This window comes from Artibeus jamaicensis, unplaced genomic scaffold (genome assembly GCF_021234435.1).
Source record: "Artibeus jamaicensis isolate MK-2021 breed Jamaican fruit bat unplaced genomic scaffold, CSHL_Jam_final contig_851, whole genome shotgun sequence".
NCBI lineage: Eukaryota > Metazoa > Chordata > Mammalia > Chiroptera > Phyllostomidae > Artibeus > Artibeus jamaicensis.
The window spans coordinates 16459063-16486119 of NW_026521986.1; the positions used below are offsets into that span (position 1 = coordinate 16459063).

General features: G+C 42.9%; 1 protein-coding gene across 1 annotated transcript in view; it reads left to right on the plus strand.

Moving 5' to 3' along the window:
• NRXN3 (neurexin 3) overlaps positions 1-27057 on the plus strand; it is a 1496747-nt gene that overhangs the window by 98935 nt on the left and 1370755 nt on the right. Inside the window, exon 4 of the mRNA XM_053673404.1 lies at positions 16083-16112. Within this exon, the coding sequence (XP_053529379.1) occupies positions 16083-16112 (30 nt within the window). The remainder of the gene's footprint in view (positions 1-16082; positions 16113-27057) is intronic.

The following is a 27057-nucleotide window of genomic DNA, read 5'->3' on the forward strand; positions in this document are numbered from 1 at the left end:
GCGATCGAAGATCTGGTAAGTGTTTCCCAATGGGACTATAGTTTATTTTTGCTTAGAAGCAGTGTGACATAATCAGCAGACTTCTTTCCAAGTAAATTTTTAAAAATTATTTTTGAATATCTAAAATAATCAACCAACCTTGGGAAGAGTTTCTGATCACTAACCTATATGAGCTACTGTACAACATAGGAGAGTAATACAATTATCCCTAGTTAATCCACAGTTTCTCCACCTTGTGTCTGTCTACTCCCTGTCCCTTTGAAAATAAGTGTTTGAATCAAAGCACAAGACAGCATTTCCCAAGAAGATGCCATTAAATTCACTCTTTCTATCTGATAATATTTTAGTTAGTCCGTCACTCAACAAATATTTATTGAGAACCTACTATGTGCCAGGCACTCTTCTAGGCACTATGCATAAAAGAGTAAACAAAGAGAACATTCCCTGTCCTCGTGGATCTTTTATTCCAGACAGGGACAGACAGTGAACTAAGAAACTATATTCATACAGGGTGGGGCAAAAGTAGGTGTAGAGTTGTGACTATGAGAAGCATAGAGTTTATTGTTGTGTTATTTATTAATTATTGTATTATTTTCATACCAACAAATCTACACCTACTTTTGCCCTACCCTGTATGTGTACATATTTTCATATACACATATACACAACATGCATACACATTATGTATATTATGTGTCTACATCACACATGTATTGTACCAGGTGGTGTGTAATAAGGGCTGTGGAGAAAAATGAAGGAGGTAAACATGAAGTAGCTAATTTGCAGAGGGTGGTCAGAGAAGGCCTGTCTGCTAAGGTGATGTTTTCTGGGATGCAACAAGGAGGTAAGGGAGGAAGGCTGACACTTCAAGTTTGGTTTGTGAAAGTGCCTCTTGGCTTAGCCCTTTCTCTTCATGGTTGCCAGCAGAGATGTGATGCAGGGTCCCCTTGTGGACTTGTGCACACTGTGCCCTCTGTAGCTTGCATTCCCCTTGCCAGGCCTGTGTTCATGGGGTTGCCTCTGACCATGGGTTACCTTTTCCTAATCCCCCCAAAGGTGCCACATTGGTGCTGGGTGCAACAGCATGGTGGGTGAAATGCAGTGGGCCAGGGGTTCTTCTCCATCTCTTCAAAGGGGTAGAGGTCAGGGGGTGAGCCTGCCTTAAATGACAGCATCTACAACTAGCACCATTCCAATTTCACGGCCATTACCTCATTTTATCCTCTTAATAACCCTCTGAGGTATGTCACCTGCGCTCTATTTTTCTGCTGAGGAAGTTGAAGCCAGAAGGTTAAGTGATATGCTGATGTCACTGAGTGACTGAGTGGTAGGGCCAAGAGGGGATTCCAGTCTAATTCTAAATCTTACATTTTTCCTTCTGCCCTTGAGATGTCAAAAGTTGATTGCCAATCCTGTCACTCCACTGACCCTTACTTTTTCATGGTTTCTAAGCCTGAAGCAAATCATGAATTCAGAGCCTTTCCTGTGGCCCTGAATATGGCAGGAGGCAGCCGGAGCTGCCTAGGCCTGGTGGAGGTTAGCGGGCAGCCTCCCACCTTTCTGAGCCCCTGGCCAGGCAATCCAGAGCCAGCATGGCTGTGGCTCTGAAATAAGAAGAGTTTAGTGGCTCTCTAATGTTTTCTTCCTTCTGCTTAGGAAGACAAATTGGGGGTTTCGTGAGCTAATGCAACTGTAGAGATTGGTTAGGAGTAATGCTACTGTAAAACGCAGTCAGACATGGGGCCTGGCAGGCAGCGCCCTTCCCAAGATCTAGAAGATTGGCTGGGGACTTGGAGAGGGTGACCTGGACACCCAGGAGACAAGAGGCAAGCAATATGTCACTGGACTTCCATGTGGGAAAATCCACAGCCCCTCTTTCTAGATATTGGGAAGGAGGTTCAGAGTGCTGACTTGCAGGATGATAGGGGCACTTAGACTTGACACCTCTTGCACATCCTCTGATTTGACGTTTTGGGGGACAGGTATTGCCCTCCTCTCTACAGAAGAGGAAAAGGAGTCTCAAAGAGGGTGAGGATCTGCCCACTATCCTTAGCTGCTGCATAAGAGCAGGATCTCAAGCTTGTCTCCTTCCACGGCCTCTGCTGTTTTACTCTGAAATCCTGGTGTTTCCAGGGCAGAGCTGTGGGTGCATCTTGCCCATTTGCTTACATGCTACACAGCACATGGTAGGACCTCAGACATGTTGGTTGAGCAGAAAGTGTGACCACAAGCACCAGGAGCATTGTGAGTCTTCAGGGTCTCAAGACATGTTGGGGCTCAGTGGGTATTCGGTCCAAGAGGTGCAACACTAAGACTTTCTAGAGTAGAAAACTGAGGCCCAGGGAGGAGAAGTGACAGCTCCAAGGCCATGGAACCCATTTGTGGCCTGGAAAGGACTACTGTCTGGCACTTGTCTCATGCTCCTGGCCCACTGGGATTTGTCATTGGCCTCCTGGGCTGCTGTAGGCAGTAGGGGACAGTCCCAGCCCTGCTATATAGTGTCAAGCCTTCAGCCCTCTTCCAGTATGTTCCAGAACTCTCAGCCAAGAGGAGAACAAGCCATTTGTAGGTGGGGGTGGAGTGGGTGGTTAGAGGAAGGATTTGGAGGCTAGCTCTGGGCCTGTGGCTATGAGACCCCTTCTTTCCCCTCCCCCCAGCTTCCCTCTCCAGACAGAAGGGGCTGTTTATGATGCTCCAATGACAGCCTCTCTTCTCAGAAGAAATAATTTCTCAGGCTCTGCCTGCTGATTAGAGCTAGAATTTAAATGAATAACTGTGACCTTGTGGAAGTGCCCTAGTTATTCAGAGGCCCGATGAGGAAATAGGCCTCTTGCTTCGGTCCATCATAGTCCTGGCAAGTGTGGGAGGAGGGGCTCCTGTCTTCCAGCACCCAAAGGAGGTCTGCTCTTGCTGAAAGCCACAGACTGCCTTGGATCCATCCTCCATCTGCCTGCTCTTGATCTCTGCCCCCTTCAGTTTAAGTCACTGCAGGCTGTCCTTGGAGAGGGGACCTCATTATTTGTCCTCACCCCTAACCTGTCTCCAGGGGATCACTCAGTCCAGCCTGAGGGCACTTCTAAACCCAAAGTCAGGGTGCAGCGTCTGACTTGTCTCACTTGTGTTCTTAGATAGAAAGGATTTGCCCTAGAAGCTGGCTGCTCAGAGGTGACCCAGCCCACCAGCAGCATCGGACTCCCTCAGGAGCTTGTTAGAAAGGCAAGAATCTCAGGCCTCACCGCAGACCGACCCCCGGATACATGCTCATTCAAGTTTAAGACACACTGACCTAAAACTCCCAGATTCTCTTCCGCTTTGGAGCTGACAGGGCTGTTAACTGAGGAGGGTGCAAGCCCACCTTGCTCAATCCCAGATCTTTGTTCTGCTGGGCACAGCATGAAATAGCCATTTTCTGGGCTGATAGGAGTTAAGAGGGAGAACGATTAGGGGAGGGAAAGGGAATGAACATTTGTTGACCACCTAGTCTGTGCCAGTCACTGTTCAGGCATTTTTCATATAACAGTTTATGTAGTGAGGGGTGATGTAGCTTAGGATAAGGCTCTGCACACTGAAGCTCCCAGGCCAAATCCAGCCCAGTAACTCCTTTCATGTGGCCTTTGAGCTAAGGATGGTTTTTCACTTCTTAAATAGTTGAAAACAATCAAAAAAATTATTTGTGATGCAAACACTGTATAAAATTTGGATTTCAGTGTTTTTAAATAAGGTTTTGCAGGAACGAAGGCAGACCTGTTTGTCTCTGCATTGTCTATGGCTGCTTTGCAAAGGTCGAGTGGAGTGGCTGCGACAGACCCCCTATGGCCTGCAGCGCCTGAAAGATTTAACATCCAGCCCTTTATGGAAACAGTTTATAGAGCAGGGACTCAGAGCAAGACGCCTGGGTTGACATCCTGGCTCTATCCCAGCACGGCAGTGTGACCTGTTCGAGTTGCCTTTCCTTTGTGTCCCTGCTTTCCTTTGTGTCTCGCCTGTCAGATGGGGAGAGCAGGTACCTGCCTCAAGGGGCTGCTGTGCAGATTGAGCTCATGCATGTCAAGTCTTTAGAACAAGTGCCTGGCACATAGTAAGCAATGTATGAATTCTCTATTTTATTAAGTTTTCTTGTTCAGTCTTTTCCATGCATGTTTCCCGTCGTAGAGATGAAGACACTTAGGCTCAGAGAGACTTAAGAACAAAACCACACATTCTTTGGCTTGTGTCATGGTCTCCCTAGTTCTGAGCCATCCTCACTGCTGAGCATCAAGCCCACTAAACATACCTGCTGTCCTTTCCTTGAACACATTCTCTCCCATCCACCCCATCTTTATGTTTATGGTGAAAACGTCCCTCAAACTTAGATCCTGGTCACCAGTGCTCTTAAGTGAGGCCCAGGAATCCCAGTAACTGAGAAAGGGGATGACATTTGTGAGAACCTCGTGTGCCAGGCACCTAGTGCGTCACAGTGGAAGAACCTGGGGCTCCGAGAATGTTAAATCCTTTGCCCAGGTTATGAGCAGGCATGGTAGGCATCAGGATTTAAATGCAGATCTGGGATCTCCGCTCTGTGGTTCTGCCTCCTTCTGGTCTGCTGCTTTGCCCAGGAGCTGTGTGGCCTTGGCTAAGTCATGTAACCTGTCTGGGTCTCAAGCTGCTTTTCTTTAGAGTGCTGAGTTTGAATTATATAGCCTCTCAGGCTTCTGAGGTCTGTGATTAGGCCATCTAACTGGGATTCCCCAAGGAGTGGCAATCAGAAAAATGCCTTCTTCTTCATTACTAAAGACTTACAGCTCACAACTTCAGTAGTATCTGAAATAAATTGTCCTTTTTCCCCCTATTCTTTTGGGCAATAGTCCCACTTGCTTTTCTCCCTTACTTATTAAGAAAAACACCTGGTGTTAATTCAGCTTGTATTTTGAGCCGGGCACTGAAATACTAAGTTTTTGCATGCATCATTTACTGCTTTTGACATCCCCAGGAGGTAGATTCTGTCATTAGACCATTTCACCCAGGAATGAAGTGAGGCTCCGAGATGATAACTCACCAGCCCAGTAAAAGGTGGTGGAGCAGAGTGTGTCTGGCCCTGGAGTGTCTGGCCCTGGAGACATCTCCTAGGGAGTTCCACCAGGCTGTCTACCCATGAAGGTACACTCCTATTCACTACTACATGAACTGTGCCTAGAAAAGAGTGAGTATGCTATAGATGCAGGATAAATACTTGCTCAATGAATAAACAGTGCTCAGGACTCAGCTCTTAGTTTTACCCCAAACCTCTGAAAGCAAGGCTGCCTTTTATTGGGGTTCACCTGGAGATAGAAAGGAATTAAAACAATCTTTACTCAGTGCCCACCTTAGGCTTGGCTCAGTGGGGGCTGCAGGCTGTAGGGAAATCCACCACTGCTGTGCGTCATTGGATTGGAAAGGGGCCCTGGGCTGGGCTCACAATGCTCAGCTTCCAGCCAATTTCCCGGCTGGGGCCCAGGAAGACCCCCTTGGCTCCCATAGCAGTTCTCGATGAGTAAGTGTGAATAATGAGCTGCTCCCCAGCCTGCCTCCAGCTTTGGCTAACTGAAGGAAGCAGAGAGCTGGGCCTTGGTGCCTTTTTCTAGGGTCTTTTAACATCTCCTCCTTTTTACAGCCTCAGCAAGGCAGACTCACTGGGGTGCTGGTTATGGTCCCCCCATTTTGTTTCTTGATTTCAGAGGGCAAGGCCAGAGTCAGAGTTGGAGAAAAGTCATTAGAGTTATCCTGTAGTCTTAGTGTCAAATGTGTGGGGAATGTATTTGTTGCTCCAATGATGAGGGGGTATTGGTGACATTTAGGAGGAAGGGGCAATGAATGCTCCATGTGCTGTAATATGTAGGAGGGTCTCACTCAAAGATCTGTATTGCTCACAATGCCATTGGTGAGACCAAAGAGAAACTGTTCTAGACCAATTTCTTCCCTGTATAGGAGGGGAGACTGAGGTCATAGAATTTCCATATAACCCAGCTAAGTCACACAGCTTGTTTATGGCAGCCAGTGAGCCCCTCCCACTCTGTAGACCTGCCTAGGGATGTTTGGAAAGGGGATGGGATAAGCTAGTCAGTTTGTGGGGCTAGGCCTCAGGAGGAGTGAAGGGATGAAACACAGCTGGGAGCCAAGGACAGTGGGCCTCTGGTGGGGTAACTTATCTGACTGAGGCCATGGTGGGAGGCCTCTGAGGATTCCTGGCAGGCAGGCTGCTAGTGCTGCCTGTTTATTGGAGAAATGGTGTTGGCAAAAGATGAGGGGTGAAGAGGAGAGAGGGCGTAGAATAATGACAGCAATGACTAGGAGCTCAAAAGTCCTTTCATGTGCCATGAACTGTGCTCAGTGCTCTCCGAACGTGATTGCTGGTGATTGTCGTAGTGATTGTGAGACGGTATTTTACAAATGGGAGGCAGGTGTTTTATAGGAAAGAGACATGGCAAGGTTAACTTGTTTGGAATCCTACAGTTAATAAGAGACAGAGACGGGATTCGAATCCAGGGCTTACATCTCAAAGAGCCTTATTTTTGCAGACTCCGGTGAGCATCCAGAGCACCTGGAGGGCTAATCACTGGTATCCTGCAGATTCTGATATGACCAGAGTTTGAGAACTACTGTTTCAAAGGAGAGTGAGCTGGAAGGTGGAAGGACTGGAAAGTTTCAGCATTAACCACTATCTTATACCCCACCTTCATAGAGGGAAGTTGGGGTGAATAATCTCTTTGTTTGAGCTCGCATGGCACCTGAGGGCATGGGGCTGGTACAGCCATTGCCCTAATACACTATAATCAGCTGTGTATTGTCCTCCACATGTGCCTCATTGACCACTGTGGGCTGTTGAAGGACAGGGTGTATCTTACTCTTTGAAAACTTATCCATGTCTACATCCCCACTGCCTGCTACATTACATGTGCTCATTAAACTTTGTTGTTAGAATCACCATTTCAGGAATAGAAGGGATCATGTCAAGGATGTCTATGCACCTAATTTTTGAGCCTCTCCCATGTGAGTTTATTCAGACTTGGCTTGAACCCCTGCAGTGATGGGGAACACATTGCTCCTTTAGCCATTCTGTTCCATTATAACAGCACTAAGTGTTCGCAAGCCCTTACTCTGAGTCACGATAGCTCTCACCACCTGTATTGCTTCCAGCCCGTGGAGACACAGAATAGATCTAATTATACTTCCAGTGTTTGAAGACAGTGCTTTTGTCTTTAAGGATTTCTTTACTGGAGGCTAAAGCATCTCCAGCTTCTTTGGGTATTCTATACAAGGATTTTGAGGGCTTTTTTTTTTTTCAATCTGGGTCATTGTTCTCTGAAGAATGACTTTTTGTTGTTAGTTTTTACATCCTTTCCTAATAAGGATGGCCACATCCCTTATGGTAGCATGGATATATCACAACCAGTTCATGACAGAGTGGTCCCATTACTCCCTTTTTTCTAGACTTCTTATATCTGTTAATGATGACATCAAGCAGCTTAGTATTTTTTTAATGATTAGTATTGAGTTGAACTTAGAGGGACTGAAAATCTTTAACGTTTTGTGGGCACTGCTGCTCAACCTTTCTCTCCCCTTCCTGTGTAATGATTCGTTTGACTTAGACTTGGGACCATTCTTTGATTTTGTTCAGTTGTGCCCTGAATTTTTAAAAATCCAGCACACCATGATCTATTAGGATATAATTCTTTCATCTAGCACATCAGGTGTCCCTTCCTGCTTCATGTCATTTGTGAATGAAGAGCTCTTTCAGAGAAGTTCATGACAGTTGGAGAGCAAAGACTTCTTGTTCTTTGGGAAGATTTTGCTAAAAGTCATAATCGCTGATCCTTTAATCCTGAGAGTGAATAGCATGATTGCCTTCATCTCTCTTCCTTCCATGTGATTCCTACATGAGAAAACCCTACTCCTTCCCCCTAAAGAGGTGGGATAGATAGAGAAGGTGCTGCCAACATTCTTTCCTCTACCCTGTGGTTTTGCCATTCAGAAGGTGTTGGTGATTCATGAGTGACATTTGAAGAAATACTTTCTGTTTAGTTCAGCTACTAGGCTGTTAGAGCTAAGTTGGACATCCTACAGAGAGCTTCATGGTGAGGATGGAACATGGTAGCATTGTGGAAGGGCACATCCAGAGGCTGGGACCTGGGTGCTATCTGCTTGGAAAATTAGCAACAGGCTGTTTTCTGAAAACCATCATCATCAGTCCAGCTATTTGATTCATCCCCAGTACTTTGCAAGGCTTGCAGAAGTGCCAAGATCATATATGTAAACTGGTGATCTTCCTGAGTGTGAGCTCACAAGGATATGAGGTGAGTCACTGAAGCTTTCTTTAGTTTCTACCTTTAAATGGGTGGAATTAGTTTGAACCACTTAAAATTGTCATATTGTAGGTCAAAACCAGTCAAATATCAGGAGTTTCACATGATTCAACCCAATAGCTATTTGGCCTCTTTGGAGATCATCTTAGTTCATAGAAGCATAGAATCTTCAAGTTGGGTTGGATTTTTGGTAGGTATCTTCAAAAACCCCACTTTGGATCTCTTCTGTGGAATGTCTGTTCCTGCGGAATATGCTCGCTCTATTGTCTTGCAGGTGCAACTTTTAAAATGTTTGATGAACGCTCTCATGCCTTTATCTAGCTCTCTCTTGGTCTGAATGTAGCACTTCCTTCAGCCATTCTTCATGTGACATGCTTCAGGGCCCTTGTCATTCTGAGTATTCCTTTGATGCACCCCACCTGATCACACCCCTCCTAATATATACCACCATTTTCTGAACCCAAACCCTAGGTTTGACATAGTCAGTGCTGAGAAGAGATGGGGCTATTGATTTCTTTTTTTATTTGGGAGGATTTGGAGGGGTTTTGATTAAGTGCCAGAGTTTAAATTTGTTCCTTAAAATTTAATTTCACTTTTGCCTGTTGACATCCTTTTGGACCCTGATCCTGATAGCTAACAAAATAGGTATTCCTCTAAACTTTAGTTTATTACAACATCCAGACTATATGCCATGAGTGTTCTCAGCCAAGTCATTGATCAAAATGTTGAGCAAGCTCAGGCTCTGCTGCCAGTTACTGGTGAACCCCTGATGGAACAAGGAAGCAAAGTCCACAGTGAAGGTCAAGGAATTCCTGGTTGAGGAAGGGCTGGTCTGAGGCTTAATTGTGGAAGCAGGTGGAGGTTTTCTCCAGACCCCACCTCTTCACTTTATGCATTCTTCTCTTCAGTCTCACCCCATCCCCTGTACCCTCCCTCCCGCCCACAGTGGTCAACTTCCTATACCTGTGACTGCATGTCTGTGTCCTTCCTTTACTCACATGTCCCTGTGCTACCCCATCACTGAAGAAAGATCTTTCTCTTGGCCTCCTCATGGTCTCATTGACAGTACAGTGTCAGTGGCTGAGGAGCCTGCATGTGTCTTGTGTTCAGATGAGTTTAATGAGGAAAAATTGCTTAATACCCTCAGGAGATGACCTAGGAAAGAAAAGGCTTCATGTTTTAGTAGAATCTGGGGGTGGAAATTGAGCGGGGAAGATGGTGGCACTCCCCTACTGCTCCTTCTTTCATGTGTGGCCAGCTCAGGGAGGAAGTTGAATTAACATCCAGGAACTATTTTCTGCTCCTGAGTTCTCTAAAGTACATGTCTTTCCATCTCTACCAGCACTGAATTAGACAGAATAGCTAGTGTCATGGTTACCATCACAGCCTAGAGAGCCCATCTGTTGGCTTAGAATCCTCACTTCACCCCTTGCTACATAGTGTGACTTTGGCTCTCGACCTTGCTTTCTTTATCCATAAAATAAAAATTATAGCAATGCCTATCCCATAGAGTTATATTTAATAAGATGACACATAGCCATGACTTACCTATAGGTAACAGTCAACAAATATTAGCTACTGTTACAGTTCTGTCTTCTTGCCAAGTTAACTGAATTTCCTTTCTATTAAGTGCTTAAAATGCTAGGATGGATGTTTCCTCTTCCCCTTTCCATCTTTTCCAAATTCCTGGTCACCTTATAGAAGTGGCCACTTATGGCTACTCTCTTCCTCAGGCCTCACCCTCTACCACCTTCACTAGCTCCTTAGTTCCTCTGGGAACCTCAGATGAATGCTTTCATTATCTTCTGATTTTACATAATTACTCTTTTCAAAAGTCCTTGTGGCTTCATAAGAATTCAACGTTGGCACTTGCTGCAATTACTGACATTTAATTTCCCTGCCTCAGTATGGAAAAAGAGATGATATATGTAGCTTTTACATTGCGATAAAAGTTACCCTGAGAGTGAAGGAAGAAAAGCCTTGGCAGAGATAACTTGCTTTTTTTTTCACTGTGAATTGTTTTTTCCCCCTGAGTGACTTTCTTCTTCCCATACTTTCCTCAATTACCCAGACAGAGTGACGGAAAGAAAGATGGATTGAAAACCATCTGAGGTGGGTGGGATATTAGAGGTTTGAGAGGGAAGCAGTATTATCTCAAATGATGGAGGCCTTCAACTTCAGGCCTGGTCCCTGAATGCTGCATCTTCCTCTTGCCTGTTTGACTAAATGGTTCCTGTTCTCTGTGTTAGCCATTCTCATAACAGGCTTCATGATGGCCACAGCCACTCATGAATGACTTTGCTTTCATAGCCATTTTCGTTCTTCCAAGCTGCAAAAGCAACTATCTCCATGGGGATTTGCCCAAAGGATGTAATGCAGTTTAGAGAGCCATACGTATATTTTGCATGAAATTTACATATGATTTGCAGTCTGTTCTAAGGCAGTTTCAACTCTGAATGTCTTATCAACTGGTGATCTTTTTCTCTTCCTGTTCTTGTGTGTACCCCCGAGAACCTGTGCACCACACACATAGACAGGCACAAGAAGAAGGGCAGGAGATAGTGGTGGAAAGAGTGAGGAGAAGGGCAAAAAATATCAGACATCTTGGGATCCAGAAGGGTCCCTGGATCCAGCCAGGGCAGCACTGTGTCAGGGTGGAGTGTGACATCTAGACTGGTGACACTTCTGTTGTTTTCTAGTTTTTTATAATTATTTTTTTAAAAGGTATTGTAGTTCCATAGCATTCTGTGTTGGCATTTAAAAAATTATCTTCTATTTGTTCAATTACGGTTGTCTGCATTTATCCCCCCCACCCCCAGCCAAACTCACCTCACTCCCTTGCTTCCACCCCCACCCCTTGGTTTCGTCCATGCATCCTTTGTAGTTGTTCCTGAAAACCCTTCCCCCTGTGTTGGCAGTTTTTAATATCCTGCCTATCAAAAAGTCATCCAAGCCCACCTCCTATTTTCTACCCACTATTGGGTAAACTTTTATGGATCTGGCTTCTGAGTATTAGTTGAGAATCTATGCAAACCCAGAGGCCACAGCGAGATTGTTCTGGAAAGTTGTGGTCCCCTTTGCCTCCCTGAGCCCCCATTCCAGTCTCTGTCTTGTCTTTCAGCAGTCCTTGAACATCAGGCCCCAAATAAATGCCAGACTTCAAACCCAGCCAGGGCGCTGGTCCCAGGGCTGCTTCTGTGGCCTGGGGGTCAGCTACTGATATGCATTTATGCCCTCTTTCTGAGGATGATGAGAAAGCCTGTCTTCTTTTCTCCTTCCTCATCAACCACACACATAACACACAACACACACCAGCCTAAATTCCTTGTTCTTCCTTACTAATTTTGGCCTTCTCCATCAAGATTTTTTAACATTATTTTCTGTATCTATATTGAAAAGACACATAGTTTCTTTTTTAACATAAACATTTCTTTTAATGTTGAATATGCTTTAACCCCCCTCCAGGATATCTTCATATTCCTCAGCCCTGCCAGACTAAGACCCAGTGCTCCAGCCCCTTATTCATTGAGGATTCATTTACTTACATGGGCACAGACATCTCTTCCCTTATACTGTCCTGACTTTCTCAGAAACCTCAGCCCTGCACTGTTAAATGTACCCTAGACATTTTTTGTTTGAGTAATTTCTCTGTTTCTTCAACTCATCATGTCTAAGACACAGAAGTCATTATTGCCCTCACCCCAAATCCATCTCCCTATACCACTCCATCTTCCCATTTTCTACAATTCTTCACTTAGTCTCCCATTTGCTCCTCCCCTAAAGTATCTCCTCTGTCACACAAAGCTTATTGAATCATCTTTTTCCCTTTTCCACCCTGCTGCCATAATATTACTTTAGGTCCTTGTCTGTGAGTGATCTTTCTGCCTCCTTCTCTTTTCCCTTGAATTCCTCCTGTCCACATCATTGCCCAGACAATCTTCCCCAGCATCATTTTTCTGGGTTATTCTTCTGCTCATGAACCCTCAGTGTCTCCCATCAGCTATAAGATCAAGTCCATTTTCCTTAGCCTTAAAACTCAAGATGTCTATACAATGGCTCCATCTATTCTCTCATCCTTAAGCTCACCTTTTACTTCTTTCCTTTTCAAAAAAGATTTTATTTATTTATTTTTAGATAGACGGGAAGGGAGAAAGAGAGGGACAGAAACATCATTATGTGGTTGTCTCTCATGTACCCCAACTGGGGACCTGGTCTGCAACCCACACATGTGCCCTGACTGGGTATCGAACCAGTGATCCTTTGGTTCACAGGCCGGCACTCAATGAACTGAACCACACCAGTCAGGGCTTACTTCTTTCTTATATGAACTATTTATATGTGTTCATACCTACCATGTGCCTGGCAGTGTCTTAGGTGCTTCTGGAAAGTTGGACAGGAAAGTTCTTACAAGTGTACTTTGTGATCTTGGCAATAATTTTCCATCTATCCAAAGCCTAAGCCATTATTCAAACCCTACTACAATTTCACTTTCCTCCAGAGACCTTTTCTTATGTGCAGGCCTTGAATATATTCATTGATTTAACCCTCAAAACAACCTATGGATTTGGTATTATTATTATCCAAATTCTACAGATAGAAAAATCAAGGCACAGAGATTTTTAACAACTTCCCTAGTGCCAAAAGCTGGAAAGTAATAAAGGTGGGAGTCAGATCTGGCTCTGAAGTCCTGGGTTTTAACCCTTGCACTTCACTCTCATGTAGCAGGTTATATATCTGGTGCATGTTTGTATGAATATAAACACACATGCCCTCCCATCGAGGCTCTAAAGCCCTAAAGGTCAGTGACCATGTACCATACTAAGCTTGTATCCCTACTACTTGGCCCAATCTTTGCATTTAGTAGCTACTTGAATCTTTTGGTTGATTGATTGTTGTGTTTGCATTCACTTTTGGGGCCTCAGATTTTTAGCAGCAAGTAGGAGTGTTTTGAGGTACAAGGGTCCTGGCAATAGAATTTCAGAAAAGATCTGGAGTCTCAGGAATTCTTGGTTTCCGGTTCTTAACTCTGCAGGCTGTGAGGATACATTTGTACAAGAGAAGATACTGATATAAAAGCTCTTGAAAGTGGAATAAAATTCCCTTCTCAAAAAGCAAAATAAAAAACTCAAGCCATATTATGTTTACTTAGTTTCTCTGCTTCCTCATGATGTTTTTTTTAAACATATTACTGTTCATGTCTTTTTTTTTGCTTTATTGCCTACAACACCAAGGTTTAAACATCAGGATCTCAGATCTGCATTCTTGGCCTAATATTTCTATTTAGGATTTTATAAGTTGAATAATATAAACATTTTATTTGAGTTGCAATGCTGCAGCTACATATGTAGCTTAATAAAACCTGCTAAGTACATATTTAAATTTTAAAGACACAGGTGGTGGGTATTTGCATTTTAAAGGTATTCTTCCTTTTACACAAAGATCCACTGCAGAGTTCCATTAAATATCCAATACATCTTACTGCATTTATCATACAGTTTACTTTACCAAAATTTGATTGATACACCACTCTAGAGGGTAGCTCTTGAGTTCTCGTAAACATGGGAATCACATGGGCAACTTGTTTCAAACCCACGTCTTTTCCCCAACTTGTTCCCAAGATTCCAATTCATTAGATTTGGGGTGAGGCCCATCATTGTCAATAAGCACCCTCATGTGGCTGATGTGGGTGGTCAGTAAAATACACTCTGGGAAATACTGCTTTAGAGGAACACATAAAGGGGTATTCTCCAGGGGCTTTGAATACCCTCTGACTTCCAAGTATCCTGCTTACTCTTCATTGGGTAAATTTTTGAAGTATCTATTTGGGTCAGATAAAGATTAATCCACACTGTTTCTACTTACTCCTTCTCCCAGCTGCCAAACGTCTTTAATCACAGGTGTAAAATGTTTGTAGTTTAATTTTTAAATTAAATAAGTTTAAATCCCCCCAGTTTCATTGAGATACGAGTGACATATAACACTATATAAGTTTAAGGTGTACAATGTATTGATTGTACACATTTATATATAGCACAATGATTACCACCACATCATTAGCCAATGCCTCCGTCCCATCCTATAAATAAGATTTCTTTTTGTGATGAGAACATGTAAGAGCTGCTCTCTTAGCAAGTTTCAAGTATGTAATAAAGTATTACTCTCCTTACCTTTCTAGCCCTCTATGTTACTCGTAGGTATGTCCCTGGATCTTCTTTATTCTCATTTCTTAATGTTTTAAACCCTCTTGTGGACAGTCACCTCCTGAATTCACACACCTATTCTGTTCCAGTGTACTGTTACACATACCGCACCTACCAGCCCCAGCCCCTGCCCCTTAGTGTTCTTCATCTGGATGCTGAAGGCTGTGGCTGGTCCAGGAATATCAGGCATTTTGAAAGAGTGACTTCTGCCGACATTTCTCTTAGCCAAATCTAGGGCTCATTGTTCTCTCCCACTACTATCCCCTCTTAAAAAAAAAGGAAGACCAAAAGTTAATTTTTTAACAAAATAAATCATGAGAATGACTTGCTTTGGCTGAACCCTTTCTTCCATCAGTATTAATCCTAGGCTTTGAGAAATGAATGCCAGAAATATACATTTAAAGTATAATTATAGTTTAATAAAATTTGTTTAAAAGATAGGCTCTGTGAGATTTATGGCATATGTGTCTATCTACATATTTAATATATCTTTGATCCTTTAAAAGTCAGTTGCTTGGCCCATATTTTGCCTCTGATTACTTTTCCAAATCACTAGTAATCTCAAAAACATTGAGAGATTTCCATACTTTAGATATTTTTCTCCTGTATTAATCCCTTATATCCCCAAATTTCACTCTGGGAAAAGGTTCTCTAGGGTGATTTGGATTTTCTCAATTATCCCCTGTAATAGTAAGAGCAATGGAAGGGCAAATGACTGGTGCACTTGGTTACCAGTTGGAAATCTTTTTAGTAGAGTTATCAGGGCTTATACTTCCCTTGAAGTAATGAGCTCTTAATAACCTTGTGTGATTTCCATAAGAACATAGCCAGAGGTTGTGCTTTTGTTTATTGGCATTGTGGTTTTTTTTCTTTAACCCATTCAGTGCCGGGCTGGGCCTCCCTGATCAAGGGTGTGGGACTTTCTAGGAAAAGAGGGTGACTGAAAAGAGGACAGGTGTAGTGTCGCTGAGTTAAGAGGGTGACAGAGGAAACAGTTTCATGTTGTCTGTGTAACTCAGGCACACAGGAGCCCATCTGGTGTATTCAGTGTCATTCACTCTTTGTGGGAGAGTACTGTAGCTTGAAGAAAAACTAAAAGCAGGATAGTTATCTGTGGATGGTGAGATTACAACTAATTTTTTTCTTCTCTGAATTTTACGAAGTTTCTACAGTGATCATGTATTACTATTAAAAGCAATAAAAAAAGAAAGAAACCTATTTTGTCTGGCACTTTGATTCTTTTTCCCAAGGGGCCTCACTGGTAATAGATTTGTCTCCAGTCTTACCTATGGCAGAGAACAAGGGTGGAAGTCCTCACAATGAGGCCCAGAGCGGGTCAGCAAACAAAACCCTGTCCTAGACTTACTTGAGAGTTGGCCTTTCTGTGCCCAGCGGGAAGGCAGGTGGCAGTGCTTCTGCATGGTCCTGAGTACATGTGTGCTCTGCCACTCCTCCTTCCACTCAAGAATTTAGAGAAGATGGCATTGCATTCAGAATTCTAACTTTGTCTTCTTTCTTTTCCCCTTCTCCTTCCCCTCTCCTCCTCCCCCTTTCCTTCCTCAAGGCCTCTCCCACCTCATGATGAGTGAACAAGGTAGGTGTGTTTTGCTTGTGGTGCTCCAGCTGCCCAAGTTGCTTGCCTTCGTGTCTATGGCTGGTGGCTCAGACCCTTATCATCGCTGGCAGGCCATTTGCTGCCTGTTCCTCCTGTCGTGGTGGAGCCTGACGGCAGAGCCACTCTGTGGTGGGGGCACCAGTCCCAATGCATCATGGTTTCCCGCCCCCATCATCTCCTTGGCTTTTCCATTCCGTGCCATTTGTCATTAGGGCGCTGGCCCTGCAGGGCTGTCTCCAAGAGGGAAGCATGAAACAAGGCATGACGGTGTCGATAATGGGGGTGAATGAAGCCCATTGCAAAGCAATAGAGCGGTTAACTTCCTCCTGCTCCTCCCCACACCCCATGCTGGGGTTGAGGGAGAGGAGCTGGGCTTCTCCCTGAATGTCACTCTGAGTACCGCCGTTTGCTTTTCGCCTTCCCCTCCATCCCCACTGCCCTTTGTAATGACTTTCAGTCCCTCGGGTGAATGGAAGCCCTTGGGGGCTGACTGTTTTCAGTTTTGTACAAAAGCAAAAACCACCAAGAGAACATGCTAATGTCCTCATGGCAGGATTCTAACTCATTATACACCCTGAAGAAAACGGCATATAAAGATCTGTAAATTCAGCATCTGCAACCTAAAATATTCAAATATGCGGGGAATGAACTGTGCAGGAAATTCAGCTCAGCTAAGCACTGGGTGGGCTGTGAATGAAGCTTTTTTCTTCTAAATAAACATTTTCCACATTATCAGCCTAAATCAGGATTTGAGAATGAAGCCCACTTAAAATTGTCTTTTCCTTCACTGTTCAATCGCTACTATTGTGTTCCTTCTGAGCCTGGGGGTGATTGCAAGATTGGGCTACCTGCCTTGCCCGGACATGAAAGGATGTACTTTAATTTCTCTTGTCTGTTTTCTTTTTTTTTCAAAGTACACACAGGACTCAGTGCCTCTTTTGGAGGACCAAAGAAAAGGGGAAGGAAAGGTAGTTCCTTGTTTTCCTCTCTTGAGAGAGGTGAGGTAGCATTGAAAGGCTTCCCCGCTCCCCCCTACACCCTTATACTGGATCTAACAGATAGTGTTGTCACAAAGGGAAATATGATCAGATTAAGGAAACACCTAATGCTGAGAGAAATTTGTTTATGACACCCAGGTAGCTGCGGAGGTGGACAGTGGAAGGCATCCTAAGTTGATAAGGCAGGGTAAGAAGGAAGCACACTTTTCCGATAGAAGTGAATCCTCTAGACCTGAGCCAAGATCCACGATGTGGACCCCAGACGTTTCAATGATGACACTGTCTGGTATAGAGCAGATGTCAAAGGATAGAGCTGGAGGGAGGATGTCAGCACATTTTCCAGTATGAGACAGAGCTCTGGAACAGGCTGGGACGAGGCCTCCCTATTCTTCTTGCAGGTGAAATATCTGCCTATGGCAGATAACTATGAAGTGGATGTGAGTAGGGGACAACACACTGGGGTTGACCTAGTAGCCAGGTAGTGTGAGAAAGTCAAGCCCAACTCTGCAAAGTGGGTGGACCCGAGCTCTGTGAAGTGCTGGAATTTGCTGGCCCCACTTTATTAGTAAGTTACACCAGGAAAAGCAGGCCCTCAGAGTCCTGATGAGAAGACCCTCTTCTACATTCTCTTACCTGTGATCCCTAGCTGCCCTGTAGGGGTCCTCCAAGCTTGTATAGTGGCTCGGATGTCTGAGTGCATCATATGGCCATTGTCACAGAATGGGGTCCAGGCAGATGCAATAGGCTGGTGGGAACTTCTCTGATCTTAATTAGACTTATTTCAGACCTACTGATGCAGCACAGGTGTTTTGGAGGGCTAAATCCTAACAATGGTATGAAAAGCATGTGGAGAACCTCCAATGTATACCATGCCCCATTTTCCATTTACTACTAAACTCCTCTTGTGCACCCAGATTGGTGTGCACATGAGCAGAGAACTAGGCGCACCCACATACACATACTCTGGGGATTAAGTCAGGTGTTTTCTGAGTCTTCAGGCACTGAAATGGTGACAGACATGAATATTGTGAATTACTCTTTAGAGAGGTTTTCAGGAAAGGAGGCAGAATTCTTCTAGGTGGTCAGTGAATGCCACTGAGATTTTAGGTTGCAGCTTGGCAGTTTAATCTGTTTCTAAGAAGGTCCTTCAACTGCATTCCTCTTCTTGTTTCCCAGCCCCTTGTCTGTTCTCACCTTTGTGATGGCTACCTGAAAATCCAACTTTACTGTCCCCCAATAACTCCTTTCCTTCTCCTTGTTCCTTCTACACAAAATGAAGAGATTTCTGTCTGGTTCCCATTGAACCTCCAGAATTTGATGTATATAAATATGTGTAGCAATACTGATGTATGTTGTGTGTGTTCCCTCTACTCATGTATGTTACAGCCTTGGTCCTCATGACTCATATTAATGTTGGGAAAATACAGGAGAACTTGGCTTCCCTGAGACGTTCCCTAACCAATTTTGGATTGGTTAAGTGTGTGCAATTTTACATACATGTGGCTGTGCAGTGCTTGTGCATGCAGACTTGGACATGTTTCTAAGGATGGAACAGGAGAAATCAATGGGAGAAAGCTTAAACACGACACAGGTGGAAGCAGGTCACACTGTTTATGGCTTGTTTAAGCTTCACATTGTGAATTTGTTTTTGTGCTGCCTTCTCAAGATACTGTAGTGCTATGGCCATTACTGTTGTGGGTTTTAGTTATATGTTACATTTCTTTGTGCGTCTGCAGTGTCCTGATGTTTTACTTTCCCTGCTCTCTCTTTCTCTCTTTTCTCGCCGCCTCCATGGTGGACACCTGTTTCCTCTACTTAACTGGACCTTCATTTCTGTAGGTAGAAGTAAAGGTAGTGATCATTTTATTTTTATTATTATAACAATCAATCTGCCCTCTGAAATATTCATGTATCCAAGGTGAATTGTTGATTTTGATGAATACAGTACAGATGATAAGTTAGTGCTTTTAAGAATGACTAAAAACAATAAATAACAAGCCAAAGCTATCATCCATTCCCCTTCAGGATGGGGAGTGAATTTCACGTTGGACGGGTGGGGATGGCTCTGAGTTGGCCCACCTCCTGCTAAGTCCAGGAGGAGTTGTGTCCATTATGGTGTGCTATTTCTAGAAGGGATGGGGACTCTGACAGTGCTTTGCAGTGTGGGCTAGACACATTTTACCTAACGCAGGGTATGCTACAACCCCCTCCCAATAAATGTGTGGAGGGAACAGGGGGATGTGAAATGACATACCACTGTTTCTATTACTTGGGGATACTATTAGTGAGGGAAGGATGATCAATAAGAAAGGGAAGAGGATAAGTGAATTGCTTGACCTTTTATTTAATAAGAAATTTGGGGGATATTTATTTTGTGCCTATATTTTGGGGAGTAGAGATTTTTGGATGGTGGGGGCGATGGTCTAAGAATGGTAGGACTGGAGGTGCATTACACTGTAAGGAGAAAGTGGAGAAAGAGATAATGGGGGATTTGAACTCACAAAGTCCACCTTTGCCAGGGAGTTGGGGAAAAGGAGAGGCACTGAGCAGGTGGGCTGCTTCAGTGCTCCGATGTGCTTTCCAGTGCTTCACATCTCTGGGCAGCACAGCTCACTCATCCATTCCTAATCAAAGCTGTCGGAGACCTGAGCCCAGAGCACCTGGCTTGCCAGCTCCAATTGGATTAGCAGTTCAGGAGTGAAGGGAGAAGTTAATTGATGAATTATAAATACATATCTACACTGGGCTGACAAGTTATTGGAAATGCCGATCTGATGACTAGTCTGTGAACTGGCCATCTCTCATTTGAGTTTCATGCCTTTGCAGTTTTTAAAAATGTTATGTGTGGTTACCTTGGAAGCTGTTCAGCCCTTTCTCTTTAGGGGTTGGTTGATTACCTGTCCTGTTTATGCTAATCACAGGTGGGTTCATTCTCAGAAATCTGCCATGGGGACCCCTCTCCCGTTATGAGCTTGGTACCTTTCGAAAGGAGCTGGAAAAGGGCATGAGGAAGAGCAATAATGATTGAAAGTGTGTGTCTGGCTTAACACCCACTTCTCTTACTCTACTCAACCAGAGGCTGCCAGGGGTCTCCTCCTGGGGAAAGCCACCAATTTGGGTTCAGGACTCAACCTTCCTGAAGCATGTGGCATTGTGTCACATGTCCTTCCTCCTGTGGCTTCCATGAGAGAACATTAGAGTCAGTCTCCCTTTCTTTCTCCCCTACTTACCCCCATCTCTCTCTTTGTATTTACCTAGTCACCTAAAACATCCCCTAAGATAGGTGTGCTTAGTGTTCAGAGGTTTAGTACTTCAGTATCTTATTTTCCTTTACTGGCCACTGCTAAGATCGATTATTTCTCATGTGCCTTTCATTGTGCTATGTGCTGTGGCTGCTTATCACACCAGGTCTTCACACCCGTTGTGTGCAATAGGTGATGGCATTAACCTTGTTTCATGGATAGGATAAGTAAAACAAGGCTGAGAGAGTTTGGTAACTGAAATCAGATGATGACTAAGTGGAAGTGAAACCCAGAATCTGAGCCCCTAACCACCACTCTATACAGCCTCCCTTGGATTCAAGGAGGGTGTCAGTGGCACTGACTCATCTCAAGTTCCAGCCTGTACTTTGCATTCTTGGTAACATAGGTCCATATAAATGTCCCACCAGGACTGTCACTTCAGTATGTCTTAAGTAAACCTTCTCACCATCTGGCCACAGACTAGCTTCCCTATTTTTTAATGGTGCCCTCATCCTCCTTATCACTTGAGCCGAAACCCAGGAATTACTTTCTGTCCTTCACCTTCCTGAACTTTCCTATTACCCTGTGACGGGTGACAGAGCTGTTGAGATTCTCACATGAATGTCTCTTGCATCTCTACCCACACACAAGTTCAGGTTCCAGCTAGCTCTTCTTAGATTATTGCCCTTGTTAATTAGTCTCCTGTGTCTATTCTCTTCTAGTCGATCCAGTAACTGAGAACTACTTAAACTCCGCCATCTGCCAAATGGAGAATGGGATTAGCTATCTGGCTTTCAAAGCTATCTTTGATATGGCCCAGTTTACCTTTAACCTTCTCTTCTGTTAACCTGAGATGAAAAATTGCTGCCAAAGAGGATGTCCAATAATCTTACTGGACCTTTTGTTATCTCCTACATTTATGTATTCTGCTTCTCTCTTATAACAGCTCTTCTTCCCCCTTTTTCCACCCAGTGAAATCATATGTAGATTTCATTTCCTAGTTGATGCTATCTTGAATGCTCCATTCAAAGAGGAGCTCTTTCTCCATGTAGTTTCTACTCAAGTTATTTGGGAATTGGGCCACTCCCCTCTACTAGATGGTGAGAAGGCAAACGTATTTATTTGTTAATGTCCAGATGTAGCCAGCATAGTAGGTTACATGTAGAAGGGACTCAAAATCTCTAATCCTTCTTATCCTGCTGTCAATCATCTTTGCCTAAAAGTGAAAATAAAGCAAAATTAAAGTGAAATCAGATTGTGTAGCTCATCTGTTCAAAAGCTTTTGATGGATTCTCATTGTGTGATTGTCAATGTGCCTTCTCGCTTTAGTTTCTACAGTGCCACAGCCCACTCAGCACTGTCACCTCTGCCTGCACCCCGTCTCCTAAAGTCAACAGCTCTCTGCCTGAACCCACAATATGGTTTCCTGCTTTCTGTCTTTTGTTCAAGCTCTACCCTTTTCCTTGAGTGTCCTTGGATCACCCTTCTTTCCCCTTTCATCCTTTAAGACCCAAGCCTCTTAGGTTCACCAGACTTTGTGCTTCCATTACAAAGGACCTATGTCAACCTGTCTCGAAACAGATTTACTGATGTGTTTCAGTCACCCCTACCCCCCGATAGGACAGAGGCTGTACCTTGGCTGTCTCTGTTGCCCACCCTGCGCTTAGCTCAGTACTTTGTTCACAGTTGTACTCTAATTTCTGCCTCTTTTCACTACCCTTGTCACCCCCAACTAGCTGAGCAAAGGAGCCCCCAGGGGTCACAGAGGGAGGCCAGATATTCTGGATCCAATCCCCTCGTTCCCCAGGCCTTTTCTTGGCCTGTGTGTGTAAGTGACAGGAGGAAATTGATTATACCAGAATAAAAGTGGGAAAGGTCTTTGGATTCATTCTTAGGAGCTTGTCAGAGAAAAGAGTGCCTCAGATCCTGCCACTCTTTAAAAGTGAGTGATGAAGCAGTAAACTTGTAGTGGAAAGAATTGTGAAGTTAGCTGGATGTTTAGGCTAAAATGATAACCACCACATTGAAGAGACCACTGGGCTGCACTGAGCCAAAAGCAAATATGACTTTACTAAAAAAATGGCTGGTCAAAGGAATTATTCAGCAACAAGCCATGGTTGGCTTTTTTGACCTGATTTTTACATCCTGTGTTTGAAGGATGTAAAAATTTACATCCTTTCCTTGTTAATTTGGGGATTACCTATTCTAGGTTAGGTTGCCTTGAAACTGAATTTGGAGTAAGTGTTGCAGATTCAAATGCCTTCAGGGGCCTGACAGCTTTCATAAAGAGCAGATCCCATCCTAAGAAAAATCCTAGTGTAAGATAAACAATAGGGAGTGGTGGGAACTGTGGCAAAGCACAGAACACAAATCCTGTCAAGGGTAACAGCCTCTACTCTGCTCCAGCTAATTGGTCCCATGCAAGAATGCATGCCTAATGAGAGGCCTCAAGATAGGACAGAAGTGGATTTAAAAAAATATCAGCTCACAGCATCTTTCTGTCTCTCTATCTGAGTGTAAATACATACTCTGTCCCTATCCCCACCACATGGTTCGGCCCATGAACCACAAGTTCTTGACCTTTGGCTTATAGAGAAAGGAGAAATAAGCTATTCCTCCAAGATTTCTTGCTGAGTGTCAGTAGTGGGGTTTGTAACTGGTAGCATGCTTGATTAATTTTCTCTTTGCTCATAGCAATTGTCAGGGCCCCAGGAACATGCCCTACCTTCGGCATTGGTGCCAGGGAGCCTGATCCATGTGTTGGGTGAAGCTGGTTTTGAAAAGTAGGGGAGAATGTGAGAATGTTGGGAGCAACCAAAAGGGTAACTGACGCTTTCAACAATTTGCCAAGAACTGGCACAATTTTAAAATAGGAAGGGTGGCTAGGAGCATTTAGTTCATTTTTTTCCCTTTTGTTCTACAGAACTCTTTATTTACTGGACTAGTTAGTGTTGAACCTGAGATCTACTTTAATCCTCAAGAATTTAGAAACTCCTTCAGATTTATTTACGTGTAGTTTTTCCTGTGTAGATTTGACCACTGGCTGTCCAATACTGAACTAGTCAACATGGACCATACTGGGAAGAGATAATCAAACTACATGAACTTGAGCATGATTTCATGCAGATTATATTTTGCTGGTAATGACATTTTAAAAAGTTGATTTGAGGAGTTGAGCCCCCTCTTGTCCCTGTGAGGACTCGGGAGCCCTGCAAATAAGTTCCCACTTTGATAGCCAACTGTTTATGCAAATTAGTAAATGCAATGCCAGCTCCTAATTATGAAAATAAACTCATCTGTGCTCTATAAATATCTAATTATAATAAAATAGTGACAATATTACATTTCCATCTCTTGCCTCATCTGTTTCTCATCCACCACTGATTTGTCCTCTTGACAATGAATAAAATCACTTGTTTTTTAAAAGAAGCCTGTTTTCCATGTTTTCTTTCTCTTCTAATGTTTTGAAAGTCTGCAGGGGGAAAATAGATTTATTTTAAACATAAGTATAATTGCCTGATTTTAGCAACTCTGTGTTTTTGACAGTGATGTCTCTAAAATGGTGCTTTAAAAATATGAAATTGTTCTTTTTCCTTTTCCTTGTTTAGAAATTTTTATGGGACACCGAAGACATTTTTTTTAGAATAGTTGTTTCTTGGAGCATTTTAAAAAAATGTGTGAATGTGAACAGTATATTTATTAGTAAAACGTATTGTGGATCAATGGGGTGTTTCGATTAAATTTAAATTGACAATACATAAAGAAAAATATTTCCTATATTCCTAAGTACTATGTTTATTTCCAACTCAATTACCATTTAGATGTATTGATTATGCACAGATTTTTATGTGTATATATATCAATATCATAAAACACTTTCTTCTTGAAGGTGAATAGTGATCTATTTATACAGACTCTTAGAGGATATATAATTTCAACTGTAGATTTCTGTGTACATATATACATTTTGATAGCACCTATGGGTAAAAGATGTTTTCAATTAAATTGCATTATCTTTATGACACATCTAATTTATAAAGAATTCAAAACAGTAGTGTAATGGAAAAGTATTTATTAAGAGAACAGCAGAGTGCATTTCCTTATGTGCTTAGGCTTATATATCTTATGGTCCGTTTCTCAGGCATGCAGGGCAATGTACGTGTATCTGGGTATAGGTACACTTTGTCCAAATACATATTAATAGGTTTATACTGGTTGAGTATGCATTCACAGGTGGCTTCCTTCTGTAGTGTACTGAATATAATACATTCTAGGGTGATATACATCTGAATTTAGCAGATTGTCAGCTTTTAACACAGGAAAGCAATGTTTATTCGGTTTTCAACCAATATTAACAGAGAGTCGCATGCGAGGTGTTCAGGACAGAGGGTTGACCAAGTAGTTACGGAACTGGCTTGCCGACACCTTGCTGACAGTCCACAGGAGTCTGAACGTGGCTTTCAAATGCACAGACCTCCTCTCCTTCTGAAGTCGTAAATAAATTCTGTTTTCAACTTATTGGTGTACATGCAGTTTTAAAATTAACTTTACTAATTTATTTTAAAGGGAAACTATCAGGTAATAATTCAGTTAATCAAATCTCTAAATTCTCAGAATCAGAAAAGGGAGTATGCTTTGTGTGTGAACTCATGGGGAAATTTTCATTTATTTGTTCGTTTATTCATTTGTTTATGAGGAAAAGCACACATCGTGTGAAGTATATATATAAAACCCACACTCTCTTAAGCATGTAGCTTAAATATTTTTAGCCTATAAACACACATGTATCCATCACCTCCCTCAGGTTCTTCATGTCCCTTTCCACCATTTATTTTTAATAAATACATTTATTCTCCCTACTCCCTCCGAAACTGTGTGTATGGTTGCAGTAATCAGTGGGCAGGCTCTGGATTACTTTAATTTTCATTAGGTGGGATTAACCTCAAGAGAGAAGGACGCATTGTGGCTTCCACTGTGCGTAAATAGAGGCAAACACATTGCCCTTTGGTGAGGTTCCGCTTGGCCCGGTTTTTGAAGAAGCTCAGGTTTCCCTCTGCACAAAGAGAATATTTAATTGATATCATTGGGTTTCTCTCTCTTTTTTTCCCTAAGGCATTTGGTGGCAAGTAGAACAGCAGAGGCAGAAAAGACCATATGCTTTGTAAAAAGCCAGACTAGTAACACTTTTTGATAGACATAGGGTTTTAAAAGTGCTGCATCTTTCATTAAAATTTACATGTAAAGGAAGGGCAGGCATGGCAACATGAAAGCTAATGCGACTTCCACGTCTCAACATAATAACAATCGCAAGAAACTGGAGATCCCAGATGGCAGCTTGGCCTTTGCCATCCTTTTAATAAGCTACTAACTGCTAATTATTTCACTCTTTTGGGCAAGTTAATTTACTGTTGACTCTTAAAGAGATACTGCTCTTTTTTCCCCTTTGCCACAAAAACACAGAGCCCTTTTCACCTGGAGCTGTGACAAGTGCTTCTGTGCAGGTTGGAAGCTTTCCAGACGATTGTGACAATGACAGCAAGTATCAGGGTGGAAAATGTTGCTTAATAAACACTGTTTTTTTTCTTTTTAAGATTCTTTGAACACAGAAAAAATTTAAAAATTTGTTTGGCTAAGGATCACGTGTGTGCGTGCACATGTGCGTGTAAGAGCCATTGATCGATACAGGGAGATGATTTGAAATTTGGAGGCTATTTAAGAGTGAAAGAACAGCTGCCTTTGAAATGGTTGCTAATTCCGACAATTAATGCTGTTTTGTGAGTGTGTGATTTTCTGGGGTAGCGGTTAGGAGGGATGATGGTGTGTAATTGCTCATTTCCTAGGCTTTATGGTAATGTAGCAGAGCAGAGACCAGCGTGCAGCCAGAGAACCAGGCTCCCATGTTCTGGAGCCCTTTTCAGTGAGTCTGCAAAACGTGCTTTTTTCTCCCCTGTACTTTGACTTCCTTAAGATGGTTTTTATATGTTAGCTCAGACACACATTATCAGACGAGTGATGTGCAAGTGGGCTTGACTGCATCAGGAGTGAGTGCTTGGAAAAGAACCTTGTTTGCAATGAGCTGTCTGACAGTCAAAATATTTACTTAAAGATAAGCTAATGACTGTGCCTTGCAAATGCCTGCAGATCCATTACTGAAACGAGAGTCAGTACTTTGGCTTGATAGAATACTACCCCAAAATAAACTGCAAACCTCAAATACTAGTGTGTGCGTGTGTATCACGCTTCTCCCAACACAAAATAAAATAAAATGTGTATCAAACCACAAAGGTAGGAAAAGCTCTCGATCCATTTTTTTGAAATGAACCTAGTATGCTACTATGATCAGTTGCTCCTCACTGTTGCTGTTAAGAATTGCTAAAAGGCTTAAAATATGCAATGAAAAACCACACTCTCTAATTATTGGTGATATTGCTGAGCATAAACTAGATAATAGGAGTTTTGTAGTCCAGTAGCATATCTTGTGTGCTACGTAGTTGATGGGAAGGCCAGAACTTAAAAACTAACCATTTGCTTATTGTTCAAGTCTAGAGGAGCTGGAGAGGTTTTACATGTTATATTTCTTTAAAACTAATGTATGATCTGGTTTTGAAATAGCCCCAAAGAAAAATATGAGTATGAATTTAGTGAAATTTTGCCACCCTTTGGAATTTGATATTACAATATACA